Source organism: Rhinatrema bivittatum, chromosome 8 (assembly GCF_901001135.1).
Source record: "Rhinatrema bivittatum chromosome 8, aRhiBiv1.1, whole genome shotgun sequence".
NCBI classification, from domain to species: Eukaryota; Metazoa; Chordata; class Amphibia; order Gymnophiona; family Rhinatrematidae; genus Rhinatrema; species Rhinatrema bivittatum.
The window spans coordinates 270,629,429-270,650,449 of record NC_042622.1 but is presented as its reverse complement, the minus strand read 5'-3'; the positions used below and the strand labels follow the sequence as shown (position 1 = coordinate 270,650,449).

The window sequence follows — 21,021 nt, the reverse complement described above, 5'->3', positions numbered from 1 at the left end:
AATAGGTCCTCCAAAGCCTCCTTCAGCGCATTATTAAAAATGTCATAAATATCTGACAAATGAATCTTATCTGGCCCATCCAGTTCTAATCTGGCGTCCACACAGCTTTTGAGCCCGCACGCCAATCAGGCGATTTACCTTCCTGTGCCCTCTCCCCCCAAAGCTTCTCAGTCATCGTACTATTTTGGGCATGGGATGATGTCCGACCAGAAAAGACAAGTCCACAGGAACCAAGCAGCTATCTTAGCCAGGTCATCCTTGATCAGCTTAATCAGTTGATTCACAGGAAAGACTGCCCAAGTCATTGCCCACAAGATGTAGCACCAAAGTGTCAGGTGCAGTCGATGAACCCCTCTGTCTGCGCAAAAGGGGTACAAGCTCCTCGAAAAGCATACCCCGCTTACCAATCCACACAATGTTAACGCCTCGATGAGCCAATCACAGATTCGGTCCATAGGGGCGTTCATTGGCTCTCCTTGCTGCCTAGTGGATGAACGAATGCTCTATGATCCATACAGTCTGATGACACCATGGCAGATCTGAAAAGATAGTTTGAGATTCAAGAGTGGCTACTACTGGCCCTGTCCATTCTCACATAAGTGTTAACAGCAGAAGATCTCCATCTTCCTATTTGCTGTTTAGTGTCCTTCCTTAAGCCCACCAATGCTGCATTAGTTCCTGCTCCAATCCAAAAGGAGTGTGATGTAAAATATTTGGCATACAAGCCTAAATTAATTACTGCTAATCGCAGAATGGTGGAGAACTGATATCTAGTGAGGGGGTACCAGATCAGCATGGATTAACGAATGTGCCCCCCATCCGCCAGGCCATATGGCCAAGTACGTTTCCATATTCCTCACTGGGCAAGTGACCTGGGGATCGATGCTTCTCAAAGAAAGGGTGGCCCCACAGCCCACGTGGTCAGTTTTAGATCTCTGTATCTGAATGCAGACTGTTGATTCTGAACATATTACATTCTGCAGAAGTAAACCGCTGTGGCCCGCATCGGTTTTTGAAGCAGCTACCGACCCACTTACTCAAAGAAGGATAGGAAGAAAGCCAGACGGAACAAATTAGTCTCAAAAGGGAATACACGTGCAGATTGCAGCATAAGCCACAACTTCATCTACATGTCATGGGTAATTGGCTGACGCGAGTCAGTATTTGGTCCAATTTTTCTGGTCCATCCGCCCAGCATCTTCTTCACCACAAATGACTTGGTGGGGTCTCCCCATCATCATGCCATTGTGAAAAAAGATAGCCTAGCCAAGTGCTTGAGCTCTGAATATGCCTGTGTCTTGGCTGAGGAGATGTACTTCATAATCAAATCATCTGGCACATGGCCCGCAACCTAGCCACGTTGTGCCAAGAATTCTCGCATGTGTTCAAAACGTCTGCAATATGCCAACCAGGTAGCAGGGGCTAAGGATCCTTGAAGGAGGTCTCTAGTTGTCAGAGACCAATCGTCCATAGGTGGTTCGGAACCGGAGTCCCCAACTCATCCTATCCAACCGCTCTTTGGACCCTTTATTCCCATCTTGTTCCTTCGCCTCCCTGTTTCATGTAACTTATTTTTCACTTTCTAAATCATGTTGTATTAACCCCGTTAATATGTAAACCGATGTGATATGCAAATGAATGTCGGTATAAAAAAAAGTTTTAAATAAAAATAAATAAATAAATAAAATCCTTCAAGGGTGCCTTCTTGCGAAATAAGTCCCATTTAGCACAAGATAAAGCATCTGCCACCCCATTACTCACCCCTTGAATGGGGCACGCTCGAGCCATGGTATTTATACACAGACTAGCTAGGACCATCTCCTTCAGCAATTCTGCAACTCTAGGCATCTGGCAGACTGTCTGTTTAATACATGTACCACGGCCTGATTGTCACACCAAAAGACAATTTTTTATTCTGCAACTTTCCACTCCTTAGGACTAGAGCCATGAGGATGGGGAACAATTCAAGGAATGTAACATTCCGAGTTAAACCTGTCTCAACTCAGGTGCCATGGGGCTGCACACCATGCCCTTTGACAGAAGAGCCCAAATCCCCATCCCCCGGAAGCATCAGTGTGTATGTCCAGGTCAAGGCTGGATATTGGGGGCTCCTGCCATACCGACCCTCCATTGTACTTGTCCTCCCACATTGGTCTTGATACCCCGATAAAATGATGGGGCCAGCATATGCCAGCTGTTGTTGAAGCCATCCTTCTCAGAAAAATCCTTCCCATCGGAATGACCCTGCACGCAAAATACAAGGTGCCAGTCATTGACTGAAAAGCGTGAAGGATCAGTTTCTTGGCTGTTAGAACTTGGCGTAGCATAGCTCGTAACTTTGTTACTTTGTCCTCCGGCAATCTAGAAATCATGCTATTACAGTCCAATTCAATTCCCAGGAAACAAATAGTTGTGGAGGGTCCTTAGGTCTTACCCAGGGCCAATGGAACATCCAGATCTCCTGCAATGTACTGGAATTCCTGGAGAAGGTGCGAACACAAAATAGACTCCTTCAGCCCAACAAATAAGAAATCATCCAGGTAATGTATGATATTGTCTATGCCAGCCCGGCGTGCAGTCACTCAATGCAGGAAGGAGCTGAATAGTTCGAAATAGGCAAAGGACACTGAGCACTCCATTGGCATACACTTATCAAAATAAAATTGTCCCCGAAACTGGAAACTTCAAAGTGGGAAACTGCTTGGGTGCACTGGTACTAGTCTGAATGTGGATTCAATGTCAGCTTTTGCCATCAGGGCACTCCAACTGCACTTCCTTAGCAATGCTATAGCACTGTCAAAGAATGAATATTGTACGGAGCACTCTTCAGGAGATAAATGATCATTTATGGAAGCACCTTGAGGGTATGAAAGATTGTGAATGAGCCTGTGATTGCCAGGCGCCTTCTTTGGGACTTTGGCCAATGGCGACAGTATCATCTCTTTGAAAGAGGAGAACTTAAAAGGACCCGCTATCCGATCCAGTGCTAGCTCACTGTCCAGTTTTTCCTGTACTATGGATGCCTGTCGAACACTGGTCGTGGCATTACCTCCCATGACACTTCTTATGCGCACTTGAAATGATATGATGAAACCATCCCTGAAACCACGCTCAAGGTGGAGAGCCTTGGTGCGCTTTGGACATCGTGGATGAATTTATGGGGGATGGTGCTTTTCTGAAAACCTGACATTCACTTTGATTTGGCAGAACTCCCCCTAGTGGGCTTCCTGGTACGCTTGGTTGCAGGATGGGGCGCAAGGCAGATAGAGCACACGTGCTTAAATTTGCATTCTTGAAAATTACACAACGATTTGTTTTATCTCCAAACACAATGTTTTTATGAGTTTGTGCCGGCCCGGAGAGCTGGGCAGCTGGTTTGAGAGACAACTGAGAAGAATATGAGTGTGCGCCTGCATCATTGGCTTTGTTAGTCATTTGCTTTAACCAAAAACTAACATCCTGTGTACTCCATGAGCTGAAGTGATTCTCCTCCATCTTATCCCGGAATCGCTCAACGTGGTTTTATCATGCCCAGCCATCGTACTCCTTATAAGCCCCGAGAATAGTGTCCACATAGCAGAGCATGGGGCCAAACTGTGTAAGGTCATCCTAGCCTATGATGCTCATCATCCTCAGGAATGCCCATGTCTAGTTCATTTTATTCCAGGGAACCTTTTTCTCTGTGCTGGTGCCAGATCCTTTTCCATGTCTTTCTTCCAGGTGTCCTTTCTCAGGCCCGGCGGAACGGCGTCGGGAGCAGGCAGACGCCTGTGTTGCCACCGGTGGACCTGATCCCACCAGAGGCAGAAGATTTTCACTTTTTTCGGCCACCAGTGGATCGGGTCCACTGGCGGCACAGAAAGCAGGAAGCAGTTTCATAATGGGTGGGGGAGGGGAGCAGGGGGCGTGTCACTTTGATGCTGTGTGCCGGCCACACGCACAGCAGGAAGATCGGCAGGGCCGTGGTACAGCTCATCCCACCATGGCCCAAAGAAAAATTCACGTCTAGGTGCCCCTCCTATTTCCTGCCTGCGTGGCCCCGGAAGAAAAACATTTCCAGAGCTGCGCGATAGGAAGGAGGAGGAACATTGGCTGCGTGCAGAGGAGCAGTAGCAGGTCCACCTCGCAGTGGCCCGAGAAGATCAGGGCCTCCTTGGAGCCCATCCTGTGGTGACCCAGGAAGAAGTGGCCAAGAGGTGAGAAAGAGACTGAGGGCCCTGTAGAATGTGTGTGTGTGTGTATGAGAGTGAGTTGAGAGATTGTGTGTGAGAGAGACTGAGTTAAGAGAATGTGTGTGGGAGTGAGTGCCTGTATGATCGGAGAGACAGCATGTGAGAGCCTGTGTGTGTGCGTGTGTGTGTGTGAGACAGCATGTGAGAGTGAGAGCCTGTGTGTTTGTGTGAGACAATATGTGAGAGACAATGTGTATTTAATTATGAGAGAGCATTTGAGAGTGAGAGCTGTGTGTGTGAGCATGTGAGTGTGAAAGCCTGTGCACCTGATTGTAATCTGCTTTGATGTATACTTTGAAGTGCCAAAAAGCAGAATTTAAAAATAAATAAATAAAAATAAATGTGTGCGATAGAGAAAGACAGAGTTTGAAAATGAAAGCCTGAATGTGTGTGTGTGTGTGTGAAAGACAGAGTTTGAGAATGAGAGCCTGAGTGTGTGTGTTAGAGAGACAGCATGTGAAAATGAGAGCCTGAGTGTGTGTGTTAGAGAGACAGCATGTGAGAATCAGAGCCTGAGTGTGTGTTTGAGAGAGACAGCATGTGAGAATGAGAGCCTGAGTGTGTGTGTTAGAGAGACAGCATGTGAGAATCAGAGCCTGAGTGTGTGTTTGAGAGAGACAGCATGTGAGAATGAGAGCCTGAGTGTGTATGTTAGAGAGACAGCATGTGAGAATGAGAGCCTGAGTGTGTGTGTTAGAGAGACAGCATGTAAGAATGAGAACTTGAGGGAAGAAAAGAAGAAGACAGGTGGATAGAGAAGAAACAGAAAAAAAGAGACCCTGTAAAAGGAATTGGCAAAAGACCAAGAAAGGGAAGGTGGAAAAAAAAGGTTTATGGCCAACCAATTAGAAAACTAAGATCATACAGCCAAGGGAAAAGAAAAATCATTTTTGAATTTTTAGTGATTGGTTTATGTTCACTTTGGGAACATGCACGAGTAGCACTTTCTCTATGCAACATACAAATCTCCATAAATAAATAAATACACTGAGGTCTGACGAGAAGCTGGAATAGACTGAGGTCTGACGAGAAGCTGGAATGGTGATGCCATTCCGTTGAATGAGGAAGACAGTTCTGACTTGGTCCAGATCCCCAGAGCCACAGCTCGTCCAGGTCAGTGGAATCTGTTTACCTCACCCTCACAGGGACGGGGCCGCTGCTCTCCCTGAGTGTCCCCTCACGCATTTACAGTAGACCCTGCTCATGTTGTACTTACATTTCCCCTGAGCATTGCGGCAAATGATCTTTTCTTGGTTTGTGAGCTGAATGACGTCCAGAAGTTCCCCTTTCTTGAATGGAAGGTCCTTCCCGCCTCCTCGCTTGATACCGGCGCTGGGCGTCACCATCATCCGGGTCATGACCCTGATTTCTCCTGCAAACTGCAAGAACAAAAAGCAAAAAGACCACTAGGCAAAGGCAGCCGAAGTCACCAAGGTCCCCCCCATTCCGCCTGCCTGGTAGATGCCTTCCCACCGCCAGAGAACATTTCTGGCCATGAGCAGGTTTCATTTATCCCTCTGATTTTTAAGCGTTCTTTAGAGTGGAATCCATAGAAATGCCTTATGTGCCTGGTGATGGTGTCCATCTGTATCCTTTTTCCATGTGCACATTCAGAGCTTACACAAGTCAAATTCTTGGCTGCAGGAAATCCCATGCACAGAATTTTGCAGCCAGGAAAACAGGAGCATAAAAACTCCATGGGCGGGAAACGTTTGCGTGAAGTCTGGCCACGCATGCACACAGATTGAAAAACAGAGACAGAAAAAGAACAGCAGGGGAAGCTGGCCGCAGGAGCAAACATGTACATATATACGCGCGCACACACACACACACACAGACTCCCACCCAGACACACATTCCTTCATCGGCATCTGGAGCACACACTCAAACACCCATCCCACCCCCTCATGCATCCTACTCTCCCCCCCAATGCCCCCCCACATTTATGCAATTCACACATAGACCCACCTCTACCAGTGACTGAAGCACATGCATACACTCCCCCTGCCCTCCACACACGCAGTCTCTCCTCTTCTCCCACACACACATACATGTGCATAACTTCTGGAGGTAAAGAACGCCTTTGGAAATCTGATACACTTCACGGAATACTTCTTTCCTATCTCGTTACCTTAAATTTCTTCCTAAATTCATTTTCTTCTTTCTCTCTTTTCTTGACGTTCTTCTCGCTTTTCCAGTCTGGTTGCAGCTCACTGGGCAGATAAGAAAGACACTAAATCCATTAGTACAGTACCATGCTGTGTCTTAACTTTCTGCCTAACGAGGCAATAGCAAACGAAGTTCCACGTGGAAACGAAAGCTGCAAACCCAACCACGCTGCAATAACTCCATCAAGAAAACGATTATCTATGTGGTGCCAACCATACGCTCAGTCAACAGCATCCTGTACATTATACAATGTTACTCTATGGAGCAGTCTGTCATGGATTACTCTGATGAGCAGTAATGCAGCACAGGGGTAGGAATTACAGGATTTTGACATCCATCAATGTGCGCTGTCTAGGCAGTCATTAAAATGCTTTATGGACCACCCTGCACTGTAAAAATGATGTACGGATTTCCTGCCCACAGTAATATCAGAAGACACGTTCCTGCTGTCGCAGTGCATTGCTTAAATCTGAAAATAGCATTTTGTTCCGATACCGTCAGCAGGAGAGATAGAAGTATCCAGCCTAACCCCCTTGAGGTGTCATTCTGATGTGGTTTTCCAGTTGCAGGTCACGGGGGCATTTGCTGTCCTGCAGAATCCACTACCAAGGCAACCTGAAGACCAGGATTGAGAGCCACCGTTTCATGACATCGTGGGGGTCAGACTGGCAGAAGTAAAAGTGGGAGAGCAGTCTTTGCAGCATTCCCTCAATGGCTGTCACGTAATGCCTTAGCGCTGTCCTTAATACCCACGCAGGGTCAATGCTGAGGACACTTGGAGGATTCTACCAAGCACTGCTCAGGCCCGCCTTCACTTGTAGCCCCTACATTGGCAACTCCCTACCAGCTGAGTTCCCTCTTGCCTCTAGCCAAGTACCCTGGTGGTTTCTACAGACACTGAGACCCCCACAAAACCCAATAGTCACAAAGTACCTAAAATGTACCTACAGTCCAAATACAAAACAAATGCTGGTATGCCAGACTAAATACTTTATTGCAGTGAACTGTAAAAGTTATAACCAGCAGACAATAAACAGGAAAAAGGAACAGGGAGCATACAATAAATACTACCTAATCAGGCTCCAATAACAGTCTGTCCACAGGATACTGTTCAGAAGTGGGACAGTCAGGTTGGCTGTGCTTCTCAGTCAGGGCTGAGATTATTGGAAAATTCTGGTCTAGATCTCTCTGGAACTGGTTCTGTAGAACCAGTCCTAACATTGCTTAACCTTAAAACATGCACAGAATATTGTAATAATATAACTTCCTGGGGAAAGACAAGAAACACCTCCATTTTGAATCAATGGGGCAAGTTTTTCTCTGTGGACAGGTGGACAGTACAGCCACACATATCTGGGTAATGCCATCCAGACTCTCCTAGCTCAGGAATCCGCTAGAACTTTCCTTCTGGGTGATGTCATTCAGACTCTCCTAGCTCAGGAATCTGCTAGACCTTTCCTTCTGGATGATGACATTCAGACTCTCCTAGCTCAGGAATCTACTAGAACTTTCCTTCTGGGTAATGCCATCCAGACTCTCCTAGCTCAGGAATCTGCTAGAACTTTCCTTCTGGGTAATGCCATCCAGACTCTCCTAGCTCAGGAATCTGCTAGAACTTTCCTTCTGGGTGATGCCATTCAGTCTCTCCTAGCTCAGGAATCTACTAGAAATTTCCTTCTGGGTGATGTCATCCAGACTCTCCTAGCTCAGGAATCTGCTAGAACTTTCCTTCTGGGTGATGCTATTCAGACTCTCCTAGCTCAGGAATCTACTAGAACCTTCCTTCTGGGTGTTGCCATTCAGGCTGTCCTAGCTCAGGAATCTGCTAGAACTTCCTCCACCTCTTGGGCTCCTCTATGTGTGGGTGCGCGTCTCTCCACATTATTTAAAGGGCCAGTGGCAGGAAAAGCCCCGCGGCCCCAACGATGACATCATCAGTGATCGCCTTCACCAGCCCTATAAACATACCTGGGAGCTCTCCAGATTTGGCCTGGAGACTCCGGAATTCTAAAAGAATTACCAGGTCTCAGGGCCAATACCGGAAATCTCCAGGTGCTGCAGCAAAACCAATCTGCTTGGACCTGGAAAGAAGAAAGGAACGTCATTGGTCTTGCACGGCTGAAAAAGGAGGAACTCGACAGTGATTTCTACCATCTCCAGACCTTTTTAACTCTTAACTTCGCTTCCTCGTGACCCCACCTGCTCCTGCACAGCCTGTTTCCTGTATCCAGCCACTTGCCCGCCTCATCCTGTTTGCCTTGGCCAATGGACATTGTGATTTCCTGCTCGTGCATCAAACGAAGAGTAAGAAACAGGCAGCGTCCACTTCCGCAGCACAGGAGGAGAAGGAAGAGGCTGCTGCTGCTCCAGGAGGTCAAGTTAGTCTGCTGTTGCTAGTGTGTTTTGAAAGGGGGGGGGGGGGGGAGAGAGAATGAATGAGCGTGTCTTTGAGGGTGAGTGAGTGAGTATTTGTATAGGAAGAAGAGATCTGAGAGTGTATGTAGGTGAGTAGGAGAGAGCTGAGTGCAAGTGAGCATGGGTGTGAAAGTGAGTGGGCATGTGTGTATGGAAGAGGGAGAGAGGGAGAGACGTGAGTGTGAGTGTGTGTGTGTGTGTGTGTGTGGGTGTGTGTGTGTGTGTGTTGGGGGGAGAATGGCAGAAGTAAAGGTTTAAATAGACATGTGAGAATGTGAGAGAATGAGCAGTGAATCCATGGTAATCTCAGGGTCACCATCAGGGAAAACCAAAATCTGCCAGTCTCTCAAGTTGTTTTCTGCCATTTATAAAAGCTGTCCCTGCAAGGATCTTTGCCATCAGCTGCATTTATAATCCGTCTATGGAAGTGGAAGAGCGTCAGTGACCAATTGGATTCTTCCGCTATCTCCAAGCTTTGTCTCCTTGAGCCTTACCACCCACCTTGAAGCGGCTTGTCTGATCCGAGCCTGAGGGATATTACACCTACCAAGCCATTCTGGAGATCCCTTTCAAGGAAACAGTTTCCTGTGTAAAGTTGAGCATTTACGTCTATCGACTACCAAGCTCCTTAAAGAAACAAATTTGCTGACATATGGGAGCCTGTGTTAACATGCGGATTATACCTAAAGTGCAATTCCCTCCTTGATCTTATAAAAGGGACTATTCTCGTCTACCTCTGGCTTTACAAAAGTCTGAGGTTGGTAACCCTGAGCTTCATTCCACCTGTCAATCTCAAGTCCGTGTACCATCTATCATCAAGAGGTATAAAAATATGCCCCCAAGATCAGCTTTCCACCTTCTGAGCAATGTTTGCTGGACTTCCTAGTTCCACCTGGTGCTCCTTGTACCAATGTTTACCTAAGAGCAAGTGGTAATCTGCAAATTTGCCTACACACTCTCCTGATATACCACCCTCGCATCTAAGAATCCAGCAATGATGCCCTAATCTCCATCTTCAACATTGCTAATAGCAGGAAGATGTTGCTTATGTATTCCTCACTTCCATCTCGACTTACTTAAACAAGAACCAAGAACCTGACTAATGCTTCAAGATGCTACTGCTTCATCTGTGCCTTCAGTTCAATCTGGGTTATGCCTTCTCCTGAGTTTTATTGTGTCTGTGTCTAGACTTTGTATGTTGCTTCGCCTCATTGCTTCAGCTCCTTACAAGCATTTGGAGATCTTGTGTTTGGACCCCCCAAGTTCCTCAGCTGGTAAAAAGATGTGCCTTCTTGTCTTCAGCCATAGAGAATAGGCTGAAGAAGGGGCTTTGAGGAGGGGGTGCTGTTGGCCCCAACAATGACATTATCAATCATCACCTTCACCAGCCCTATAAAAGGGCTCTCTTCCATTTCCTCAGCACCTTTGAATTGGATCTTCATGGTTGTCCATGCTTCCTCCATCCAGTCAAGGTCCTCTGTGGTCTGCCTTTGTCTAGATGGTTCTTTGTTTGATGTCCTAGATGTTCCTGGTCTCCTTCGTCTGATGTTCCTGGTCCCATTCCTCATTGGAGCTCCTTCGTTGTCTCTTCGGTGTCCTGATGTTCCTTGTCCAGAAGTTCCAATGTTCTTTGTCCAGAAGTTCTTGATGTTCCGTGTTCCAGTCCTGGTCCTGATGTCCTCGTCTCTGGCTCTTCGTCCTGCTTTCAGGTTCCTTGCTTGTCCATCTTTCCTGACGTGCCACCGTCGTGGTCCATGACCAGACCATGGGGGGCTGTGTAGAGTGCTTCGTGCCTGCAGTGCAAGTCTCCAGAAGGCCCTTGTTTTTAAAGCCGAGGTCTGTTCCTGAATCCAAGTTCTGAAGTCTTGAATCCTGAGCCTTGAATTCTGAGCTTTGAATTCTGTTCCCGGTCTCGGGGTACCTTGTGCCTGCTTCCGTCCATGCCCAAGACTCAAGCTAGAACCTGCTTTGCTTCAGTGTGGTCCGAGCCACAGGGCTCGGACCACACTGAAGCATCTGAAGCACTGAAGCATCTGTGCGCATCTGTGCGCCCTACACAGGGCGCACAGATGCGCGCCCTGTGTAGGGCGCGCATCTGTGCAGGCCTCTCCTGAATCTTCGACATGTTTCCAATTCCAAATCTTCACTTTCTCGTCTGGAATCTGCTTTGCTTTCGGCGTGCTCCGTGACCAGCCATGGGCGGTTGTGTAAGGCGCACTGCGGTGCAGTACTCACCCGGAACCAGTGCCTGAACCCTGAATCCTCGTCTGAGTCTTCCAAGTATCCTGGATCCTTGTCCGAGTCTTCCAAGTTCCAAGAAACCTTGTCTGGGTCATCCAAGTTCCTTGAGTCCTTGTACGAGTCTTCCAAGTTCTATGTATCCCCGCCTGAGTCTTCCAAGTTCTATGTATCCTCGTCTGAGTCTTCCAAATCCTGAGTTCCATGTCTTGTCTTGTTCCTGCCCTCAGCACTCGTCATTCCCAAGCGGCGGGTCCAGAAGGGCTACCACGTGGCCGGATGGCTACTCTTGAGAGCAGCATTGCATTGCATTGCTGGGTCTCACCGGTGTGTGCAGGTCTAGTGGAAGGCTGAGCCTGCCTTGTTCCAGTTCCTGATATTTCTCGCCTTGATCCTGGTCCAGTCTTGTTTCAGCTCCAGCCCATGCCTAAACACTCTCACCTCCCACAGTGTGTGTCTTGGGTCTCCTCCCTGAGCCACGCCGTGGACTAAAGGCTCATATCTCTCTGAGCAAGCGACCACATCTCCACGCTCACAACAAAAGGACCCATCTTTAAATATGAATATCTCTGATCTGACATCTGAAGAAGAGGCCTATGTGTTTTAAAAGCTCTTGTACAATTTTTTTAGGTAAAGGTATTTATTTTTCAGGTATTTTTTAGGAAACCTGTCTTGTTCTATTTACCTAATAGGTGGTGGTTGGTGTTTTAGGGCCTGATGTAATATTTGCATTGTTGTCTTTTTATACGTAAGGTTTTTACTGTTTGAGTACTGACAGTTAGTGCCGTTTCAGTATGGGAGGTTTACTATTTTGCAATTGTTTATTCATGGCTTTCTGAGGGCCAAGCCCACACCCAATGCATATTACAAAAATCTTAATGCCATTATGGGTTCCAGCTGTCTTTTGTATTTTGGGGAAAGGGAACAGAGGGAGAAAAACTGCTGAAAGTTTGGGAGGGGGTTATGGGAGGGTAGATGGAATGGAGGGAGCAAAAAGGTTGGTGACTTGATTGTTGGGGGGGGGGGGGGAATTCAAAATTGAAAGGGGGCTGAGGGAGCAAGACCGAATCCCCTACTATAAATGTCATCGCACACCACTGCTTAAAGTTTTATGGTCAATTGCATATCCAGCGCTCTCCTCCTCACCACCCAAATAAGTAAATAAATAAAACTACTGTTAGTTATTTTGAGTTGAGTTGAATTGAGTTAGTTAAAAAATATTGGAAAGAAAATCTCTGGAAGACTCCTCGGATGGGGTAAAAAAGGAAAAGTTTCTTTCAAAATCTTTAAGAAATGTTGACATCAAATAGCCATACAGGACCACCATGACTATTGTGTTCGCTGTCTGGGTCCAAACCACAATGCTGAAGCTTGTACAGCTTGGGGTAAGATGTCCCCAGAGTTCGTTCCTATCAGGGCTTAAGATTCAATATGCTCTACAAAAATCAAAAGAAAAACATGAAATGGGGGCAAAAAGTGCAAACCTATTACTTCTACAGAACACAGGATGCAATCCATAGTTTGAAAGGACTGAAATTTTTGAATAAAAAATCTCCCACGTCAAGTGTTGGTCAAGAGTTGGCGCAGTCCAAGTCTAGCGCCGAGAGGAACGTTGATGAAGCCATACAATGATGGTGCCAACTGCATGAGCGGTGCGGGAGACACAATGCCTTTGATGCCAATGAGCAACAATTTGGCACCGAGGATTCTTTTAATGACGCAGTCACAGAGTTCATCAGCGCAGGGATTCGCTTTGGCACCAAGCTCAGGACATGGATTGGCACAGAAAAACAGTTCCATGGCACTGAGAACCACTGCATCAGCGAAGAAAAGCAGAATTGCCGAAGAAGCATACTTGCAAAAGGAAACAGAAAATCTAGTGTTTCCCTCCTGAGACAAGACTCAGAGCATCAACACAGTCACTCCAAAAAAAAAGGAGGATCTACTCTGATTCTCCGACGAAATCGAAACCTCAAATAAGGCAGAAACAAAGCCACTCCTCTAGACCACTTCTTTCAGCATGGCACTCCTTTGCTAAACAGATGAGGACACAATTTTTTGCTATGAAGGATTTTCCAAGTTCTTATCATGGCACTGAACATTTAAGTCCACAGAAAGATATTCTAAAGACCAACCTGAGGAGAAAAACAAGGGCTCTCATAAGGCAGAAGGATTTTACTTGCCAAGTTCCAGAGAATTTTCTATACATTCAGATGACTCAATAGGCTCAATGTTATCTATCCCTTTTTCACCAAAGCTATCTTCAACTGCTGTCCCATCAGGTCTCTTGCATGAACCAGTAGGTAGATCCACCCCACCAGAAGATTCTTCCTATCCACACGTTCTGGTCAAATTGTCAGAAAATAATAAATTTAGTCTTGAAAGAGGATCAGTGGAAAAAAGGTTACGAATGAGTTACCAGTTTTCTTCAACCTCCAAAGCAAGTAAACTCTAGAAAAGGTACAAACTAAAATGTGGAAAACTTGCTTCTTTATTCACCTTGTATCTACAACCATTGACTCTAAATACAAAATTCAAAGGTGTATGGGGGAACCTAAAGGTGCAGATTTCTCATGGGTCTGTTCAGTTGATGCCACTATGGAGAAGGCCAGTCAAACAAGAACCCATTCGTGAACCCCTCCTGGCAAGGATGGCAGATTAATGGACACTAGTGCGGAAAAGATTTTCCAAGCATCCATGCTAATTGCACAGAACATAGCTGCAACTTTAGATGACTTTACTCAAAGTTTATCAGCAGAACAGGTCACATATATTCAAATCACATCTGATTTAAAGGCGTGCCCAAAACGCATGACCTGATCCATTTATGACACTTTTGATATAACCTACAGAGGGTTCAGCGATTCCCATATCTGCCAGGAACTTAGCCTGGATGAAAGCCTCAGGGCACAGACAGGATGTGCACGAAAGACTAGCTGATATAACCTTGCACAGGTGAAAATATTTTTGGAGAAAGGGTTAATGACGTTGTAGAATACTTTTAGCAGCAAAAATCAGCTGCAAAGCTGGGTTGCAAAATCACTGACTGCAACCCAACGACCTTCCACAACACAAGAACATTACTCTTCATGCCAGTACAAAAGACTGCATTATTCCTCTCAAAAAAGGAAGTTTAATCCATACGCCTATTATTATACAGGCAGCGACCAATCTACATTCAGCAATTTCCTCAGCCTCCATAATTACAATGGCTTCAGCAGTCATCAAGACTTAGAAAGCGGGACAGGCCACAGCAGAAGCAATCACAACAGCCTGCAGGCTTCTGACACTTTGCAAACACTGGATTTGAACCCTTGCGCCCACATTCCTGTTGGTGGACATCTATGTTTTTTCTGTTATTTTGTAATTGGAATGCAATTACAAAAGAGCAATGGGTTCAAGACATAACATAAGAACATGCCATACTGGTTCAGACCAAGGGTCCATCAAGCCCAGCATCCTGTTTCCAACAGAGGCCAAAACCAGGCCACAAGAACCTGACAATTACCCAAACACTAAGAAGATCCCATGCTACCTGTTGCAATTAATAGCAGTGGCTATTCCCTAAGTCAACTTGATTAATAGCCATTAATGGACTTCTCCTCCAAGAACTTATCCAAACCTTTTTTAAACACAGCTATACTAACTGCACGAACCACATCCTCTGGCAACAAATTCCAGAGTTTAATTGTGCATTGAGTAAAAAAGAACTTTCTCTGATTAGTTTTAAATGTGCCCCATGCTAACTTCATGGAGTGCCCCCTAGTCCTTCTATTATACGAAAGTGTAAATAACCGATTCACATCTACCCGGTTCTAGACCTCTCATGATTTTAAACATCTCTATCATATCCCCCCCCTCAGTCGTCTCTTCTCCAAGCTGAAAAGTCCTAACCTCTTCAGCTTTCCTCATAGGGGAGCTGTTCCATTCCCCTTATCATTTGGTTGCCCTTCTCTGTACCTTCTCCATCACAATTATATCTTTTTTGAGATGCGGCGACCAGAATTGTACACAGTATTCAAGGTGCGGTCTCACCATGGAGCGATACAGAGGCATTATGACATTTTCCGTTTTATTCACCATTCACTTTCTAATAATTCCCAACATTCTGTTTGCTTTTTGACTGCTGCAGGGCACTGAGCCGACGATTTCATGTGTTATCTACTATGATGCCTAGATCTTTTTCCTGGGTGGTAGCTCCTAATATGGACCCTAACATTGTGTAACTGTAGCATGGGTTATTTTTCCCTATATGCACCACCTTGCACTTTATCCACATTAAATTTCATCTGCTATATGGATGCCCAATTTTCCAGTCTCACAAGGTCCCCCTGCAATATATCACAATCTGCTTGTGATTTAACAACTCTGAATAGTTTTATATCATCTGCAAATCTGATTACCTTTCTCGTCATATTCCTTGCCAGATCATTTATAAATATATTAAAAAGCACTGGTCCCAGTACAGATCCTTGAGGCACTCCACTGCCCACCCCCCTCCACTGAGAAAACTGACCATTTAATCCTATTCTGTTTCCTGTCTTTAGCCAGTTTGTAATCCATGAAAGGACAGTCGCCACCTATCTCATGACTTTTTACTTTTCCTAGAAACCTCTCATGAGGAACTTTGTCAAACGCCTTATGAAAATCCAAGTACACTACATCTACTGGTTCTCCTATATCTACATGTTTATTCACTCCTTCAAAAACGTGAAGAAGATTTGTGAGACAAGACTTGCCTTGGGTAGAGCCATGCTGACTTTGTCCATTAAACCATGTCTTTCTATATGTTCTGTGATTTTGATGCTTAGAACACTTTCCACTATTTTTCCTGGCACTAAAGTCAGGCTAACTGGTCTGTAGTTCCCGGATCGCCCCTGGAGCCCTTTTTAAATATTAGGGTTACATTAGCCACCCTCCAGTCTTCAGGTACAATGGATGATTTTAATGATAAGTTACAAATTTTACTAATAGGTCTGAAATTTCATTTTTTAGTTCCTTCAGAACCATGGGATGTATACCATCCGGTCCAGGTGATTTACTACTCTTCAGTTTGTCAATCAGGCTTACTACATCTTTAGGTTTACCGTGATTTGGTTCAGTCCATCTGAATCATTACCCATGAAAACCTTCTCCATTACGGGTACCTCCCCAACATCCTCTTCAGTAAACACCGAAGCAAAGAAATCATTTATCTTTCCGCGATGGCCTTATCTTCTCTAAGTGCCCCTTTAACCCCTCGATCATCTAACGGTCCAACTGACTCCCTCACAGGCTTTCTGCTTCGGATATATTTTAAAAAGTTTTTACTGCTGAGTTTTTGCCTCTGTGGCAACTTTTTTTTCAATTCTCTCTTAGCCTGTCTTATCACTGTCTTACATTTAACTTGCCAACGTTTATGCTTTATCCTATTTCTTCTGTTGGATCCTTCTTCCAATTTTTGAATGAAGATCTTTTGGCTAAAATAGCTTCTTTCACCTCCCCTTTTAACCATGCTGGTAATCGTTTTGCCTTCCTTCCGCTTTTCTTAATGTGTGGAATACCTCTGGACTGTGCTTCTAGGGCCGGTGCAAGGGTAGCAGGTCCCCTAGGTGACTTTTGTCTTGCGCCCACCCACCCCTGTTCGTGCCATGCCGCTCATCCCCTCCCATTCATGCCACCCCCGCCGGTCTCAGGCCTGACTCCTCTTACCCTTCCTCAGTTTGGGGTATATTTTCAAAGGGTTACACGCGTAAGATACATGCGGCAGCGCGCACATGTTATAAAATCGGGTGTACATTTGTGCGCACCAGGTAGCACACCCAGCGCGTAATATTAAAAATCTGGCCCTTTGAGAATAGTCCTTGGTATTAATGGAAACAGAGGGAACACATAAAGGAGGCCCATTTTCCAGCTGATTGAGAAAGCATCTGTTGCAAGGGTTTCTGACGATGGTCTCTTGGAGCAGTATTGAAGCAGTTTGAGATTGAGGGGGAGATCCAAAACGTTCCTACACTGTTCATTATCTAGAATCTTAAAATTAACCAGAAACTCTTCCAGTTAAAGCAAGACTCGCTTCTGTATAATTTTACCCATAGAGCATAATTTAGAAATTGGTAGTCCCCAAATCTGAAAGATTTGATCTGTTATATTGCGATGTAGAAACCACTCGTGAGACTATTGGCAGATCAAGGCATTTGCCATGGCATTGTCCTTGCCAGGCAGATACACTGCTTGGATAAACATTTTTCTGCTGCTTTCCCACTTCCATAGTGCTACACGACTCTGCATAGGCTGATAGAACCTGTGCTTCCCTGCTTGCTGACATCGAACAAAGCCACCTGTTGTCTTAAGAACCCATCCAAAATTCCTACCAAAAGTGATTTCAGAATTTCACATAAATCAGAGTATTACTCTGCCATCCTTCTTCCCTCAGTCTCACTCAAGTTCTAAACAGAAACAACAACTCCACGCTTTAGACAGAAAACAGGTACTTCTGCTATACATAAAGAGGACAGAGCTATATCCTGCCACTTCTCAACTTTTTGTGGCTTACGATTTCAATAACAAAGGAAAACCTGTTACCAAACAGACTCTTTCCTGTTGGCTCATGCAAGGCATCTCACATTCTTATAAACTCTCTCAGTTAGAATCCCCGATACAAGTCTGAATGCACCAAATGAGGTTGGTAGCTGAGTTAATGGTGTTTGTAAACAATGTATCAATTCGAGAAATATGTCAAGCAGCAACTTGATCAACAATACACACATTTACGAGGCACTATGCATTGCACAAGGATATTCACATGCAACATCACTTTGGAAAACAGTATTGAGAAACATACTCCACCCAAAAAAAAGTCATTTACCAAGTGAGACTTAACGCAAAAAAAAAAGAAGAAGAAAGGTTATATAGTGTTTAAATGATACACCAAATTCTCCTACAACCCTTAGCTGGGGAATCCAGATGTGTGGCTGTATTGTCCGCTTGTCCACAGCGAAAGTAAAGTTGCAGTCATTCAACTAATTTGTAAAGATTCTTCCTTATCAGTAAAGGAATTAACTAACTATAGACGTACTTCTAAATTATTCTTTATGGGCAAAATTATAGAGAAAGGGATGTTGCTTCAACTGGAAGAGTTTCTGGTTGATTTTCAGATTCTAGCTAGTGAACAGCTCAGAAAATCTCATGGAACTGAATCGTTGCTTGCTTCCTTGTCTGATGATATGTTTAAACTCCTTGTTGATGACTCTCAAACTGGAATTGTGATCCAGCTGGACATAGCCTCAGCCTTTGATACCCTATCTCATGCCTTGTTACTTGACCAGCTAAAATCTATTGGAGTTGGAGATGTTGTATTAGGGTAGTGCTTGTCCTTTTTGACAGATAAGAATTCAGAAAGTAAGATTTGGCGGTGCTAAATTTAAATGGATTCTAGTTACCTCTGCGGTCCCTTAGGGGGTCCACCCTATCAGTGGCCCTTTTTAATATATTTTTACAACCTTTGGGTACGCTTATGAAATCCCTGGACTTAGCATATACGAAGTACGCAGATAATGCACAACTTTTTATTCCTGGGTCTAAGCCTGGAGATTTTCCGGAAGAGTGTTTTACTAGATGTTACGGGAAGATCAAAGATTGGTTTGGTTCATAATCATTCGATATTAAATGAAGATAAAACCACTACATTATGGATAGAGCATGTAGAATGCCCTTCATCTTCTATAACTGTTGCTGGATCTCAGACATTTTGTCTGGTAGAACAAGCTCGAAATTTAGGGGTATTAATAGATGGGAAGTTTTCTCTTAAAAATCTTGTTAAAAATGTTTCTAAAGCGGCATTTTTTAAGTTGCTTTTGGTGATGCTCTTGTTGCTGTCTATGCCCCATGGATTTTAGATTCATTGTTCAGCCTTGGTATTGAGCTCAGTAAATTATTGCAATTCTTTGGTTATAGGGCTGCCAAAATATTTAATGAAGGTTCTGCAATTGGTGCAGAATGCTGCTGCCAGGAAAATTTGTGGGTTGCAGTGGGGGTATGATGTTATGATACATATGAAAAATTTTCATTGGTTCCCAGTCGCTCAGAGGTCAAAATTTAAAATGCTTTCATTGTTACGAGGAGCTATTTATGATGAGGTTAATTGCCTAATGTGCCTATTTGTAGTTTTTAATCTGCATCACAGAATTTGCTTTTGATACCTTCCCATTATGAATTTAGATTGCAAAGTACTCGCACAAAAGCTTTTTCAATTATGGACTAAAGTTTCAATGTAAACCGATGAGATTTGTATTTTATACAGGAATGTCGGTATAAAAAAGTTAAAAATAAATAAATAAAATAAAAAATGAATTGCGTTAGGAAGCTGATTATAGGTCCTTTCGAAAAAAGCTAAAAACATTCTTATTTTCACAGGCGTATGCAGGAATTTAATGATAGGTATATCTCTGGAGTTGTGTTTATTGCGATTGGTGCTTTCTGTATCTATTATTTGTATGTTTTATGTATTTTAATATGTGTGCTTTTATTGTCACCCACATTGAATGCTTTCTGATTTGCAGGCTAAAAGATTTTTATATAAAATCAATCAATCGGTCAAATAATTAATGAATTAACAGGTGCTCTGCATGAACAGCAGGACAAACAGCCGAACTTACCTCCCTTGTTCCCGGCAAGTTAGCTAACTAGGGATAGACTGAAGCAAAGAGCGAGGCAGGCGGCAAGCACACCAAGTCAACCTTACGTGCTCGGCGGTCAGGAGGTCTCTTGTATGTTAAATAAAGAGTTTGCAAGGGGTGGGAATTCTCACTCGAGGAACACACAGGTCCCAGGGCAAAACCAGGAATCTCAACAGGCATAAGGATCCCTATTTTGCCACAGGGGTACACTAACACACTAAGATATTACAAAGACCTGTCTGGGCTGACATTTTAAGAGCCTTGTGAAATCATTGCTGCAGGCCAATTGTTTTGCAGACTTGTCCATCCAAGTTGGCCAGGTTTTCAGAATATCCACAGTGAATATGCAGGATATATATTTGCATGCACTACCTCCGCTGTCTGCATGCATATTTTTCACGAATATTACTGTAGATATCCTGAAACACCATCCACTAGTAGTCCCCGAGGACAGGTTTGTCAGGGGCCACATTTATAGATAATCACATTTTTTTTTGTTTTATGATTCTGTAAATAAATAAAAAAAGGAAATTGTTTTCCCCTCTCTACAGACTGCTATCCCCCCCTCCCACTCCTCCACCAACAGAGAGAGCATAGCCCGGCAGCTCAGGTGCCATATCCTCACCGGTCACGAGGGCTGGTGGAAAGTCGCCCCCATCAGCAGTGCTGCAGGCAGCTGGCACAGGCAGGGATGAAGCTCAGGTGCATCCAACATTTGTACCGCGGTTTGTAACGCTGCTTCGGTGAAACTGACCCGTTGCGCTTGCAACCTTGCGTAAGGCGATCCAAGCTTCACCGCTGACTGAGTCTGGGAACTGTGCCATGCTTATTAAAAGCAGCATTTCCACAGCAGTGATTGCAGAACTGTACGACTGCACATTAGTATGCAAACTGCAGCCAGCTCTCATCTCTTCTACTTGCAGCAAGGGGATAAAAAACGCTGCATAAAGCATCAACATTTGTTTTTTCTTTCTTCCCCCTTTTTATTTTAATTATAGGGCGCGTACTTTTAACAGAGCCACGTTGAAGATGCTTAAGTGTTAACAATGATTTTTAAGATATTGCGTTACATCCCCCTCTCCCCCCATCAGCTGGCCTCCTCCCGTCCTCAGGATGGCCGACTGTGAAACCCATGAGGTTGTCACGACACGTGGCAGACAATCTTTGGTGGTGGCCCCAGTCCTCTGGTATGATTTGCCAGAAGAGGTTCGTCAGGAATCAAATCTCCTTGTGTTCCATAAGAAGGTTAAATCCTGCTTATTTACAGCTACTACAAGGCTCTGCTGGTTTCCCTTAACCCTTAACCAATA

General features: G+C 44.7%; 1 protein-coding gene across 1 annotated transcript in view; it reads right to left on the bottom strand.

Annotated features, from left to right (window-relative positions):
* Nucleotides 1–20,353, bottom strand: part of LOC115096377 (PML-RARA-regulated adapter molecule 1-like) — a 58,210-nt gene extending 37,857 nt beyond the window's left edge. The window contains exons 1-3 of the mRNA XM_029610883.1: nucleotides 20,337–20,353; nucleotides 6,364–6,445; nucleotides 5,449–5,611 (exon numbers count right to left, since the gene is read on the bottom strand). Of these exons, the coding sequence (XP_029466743.1) occupies nucleotides 5,449–5,590 (142 nt within the window). The 5' untranslated portion in view covers nucleotides 5,591–5,611; nucleotides 6,364–6,445; nucleotides 20,337–20,353. The remainder of the gene's footprint in view (nucleotides 1–5,448; nucleotides 5,612–6,363; nucleotides 6,446–20,336) is intronic.
* Nucleotides 20,354–21,021: the final 668 nt, after the last annotated feature.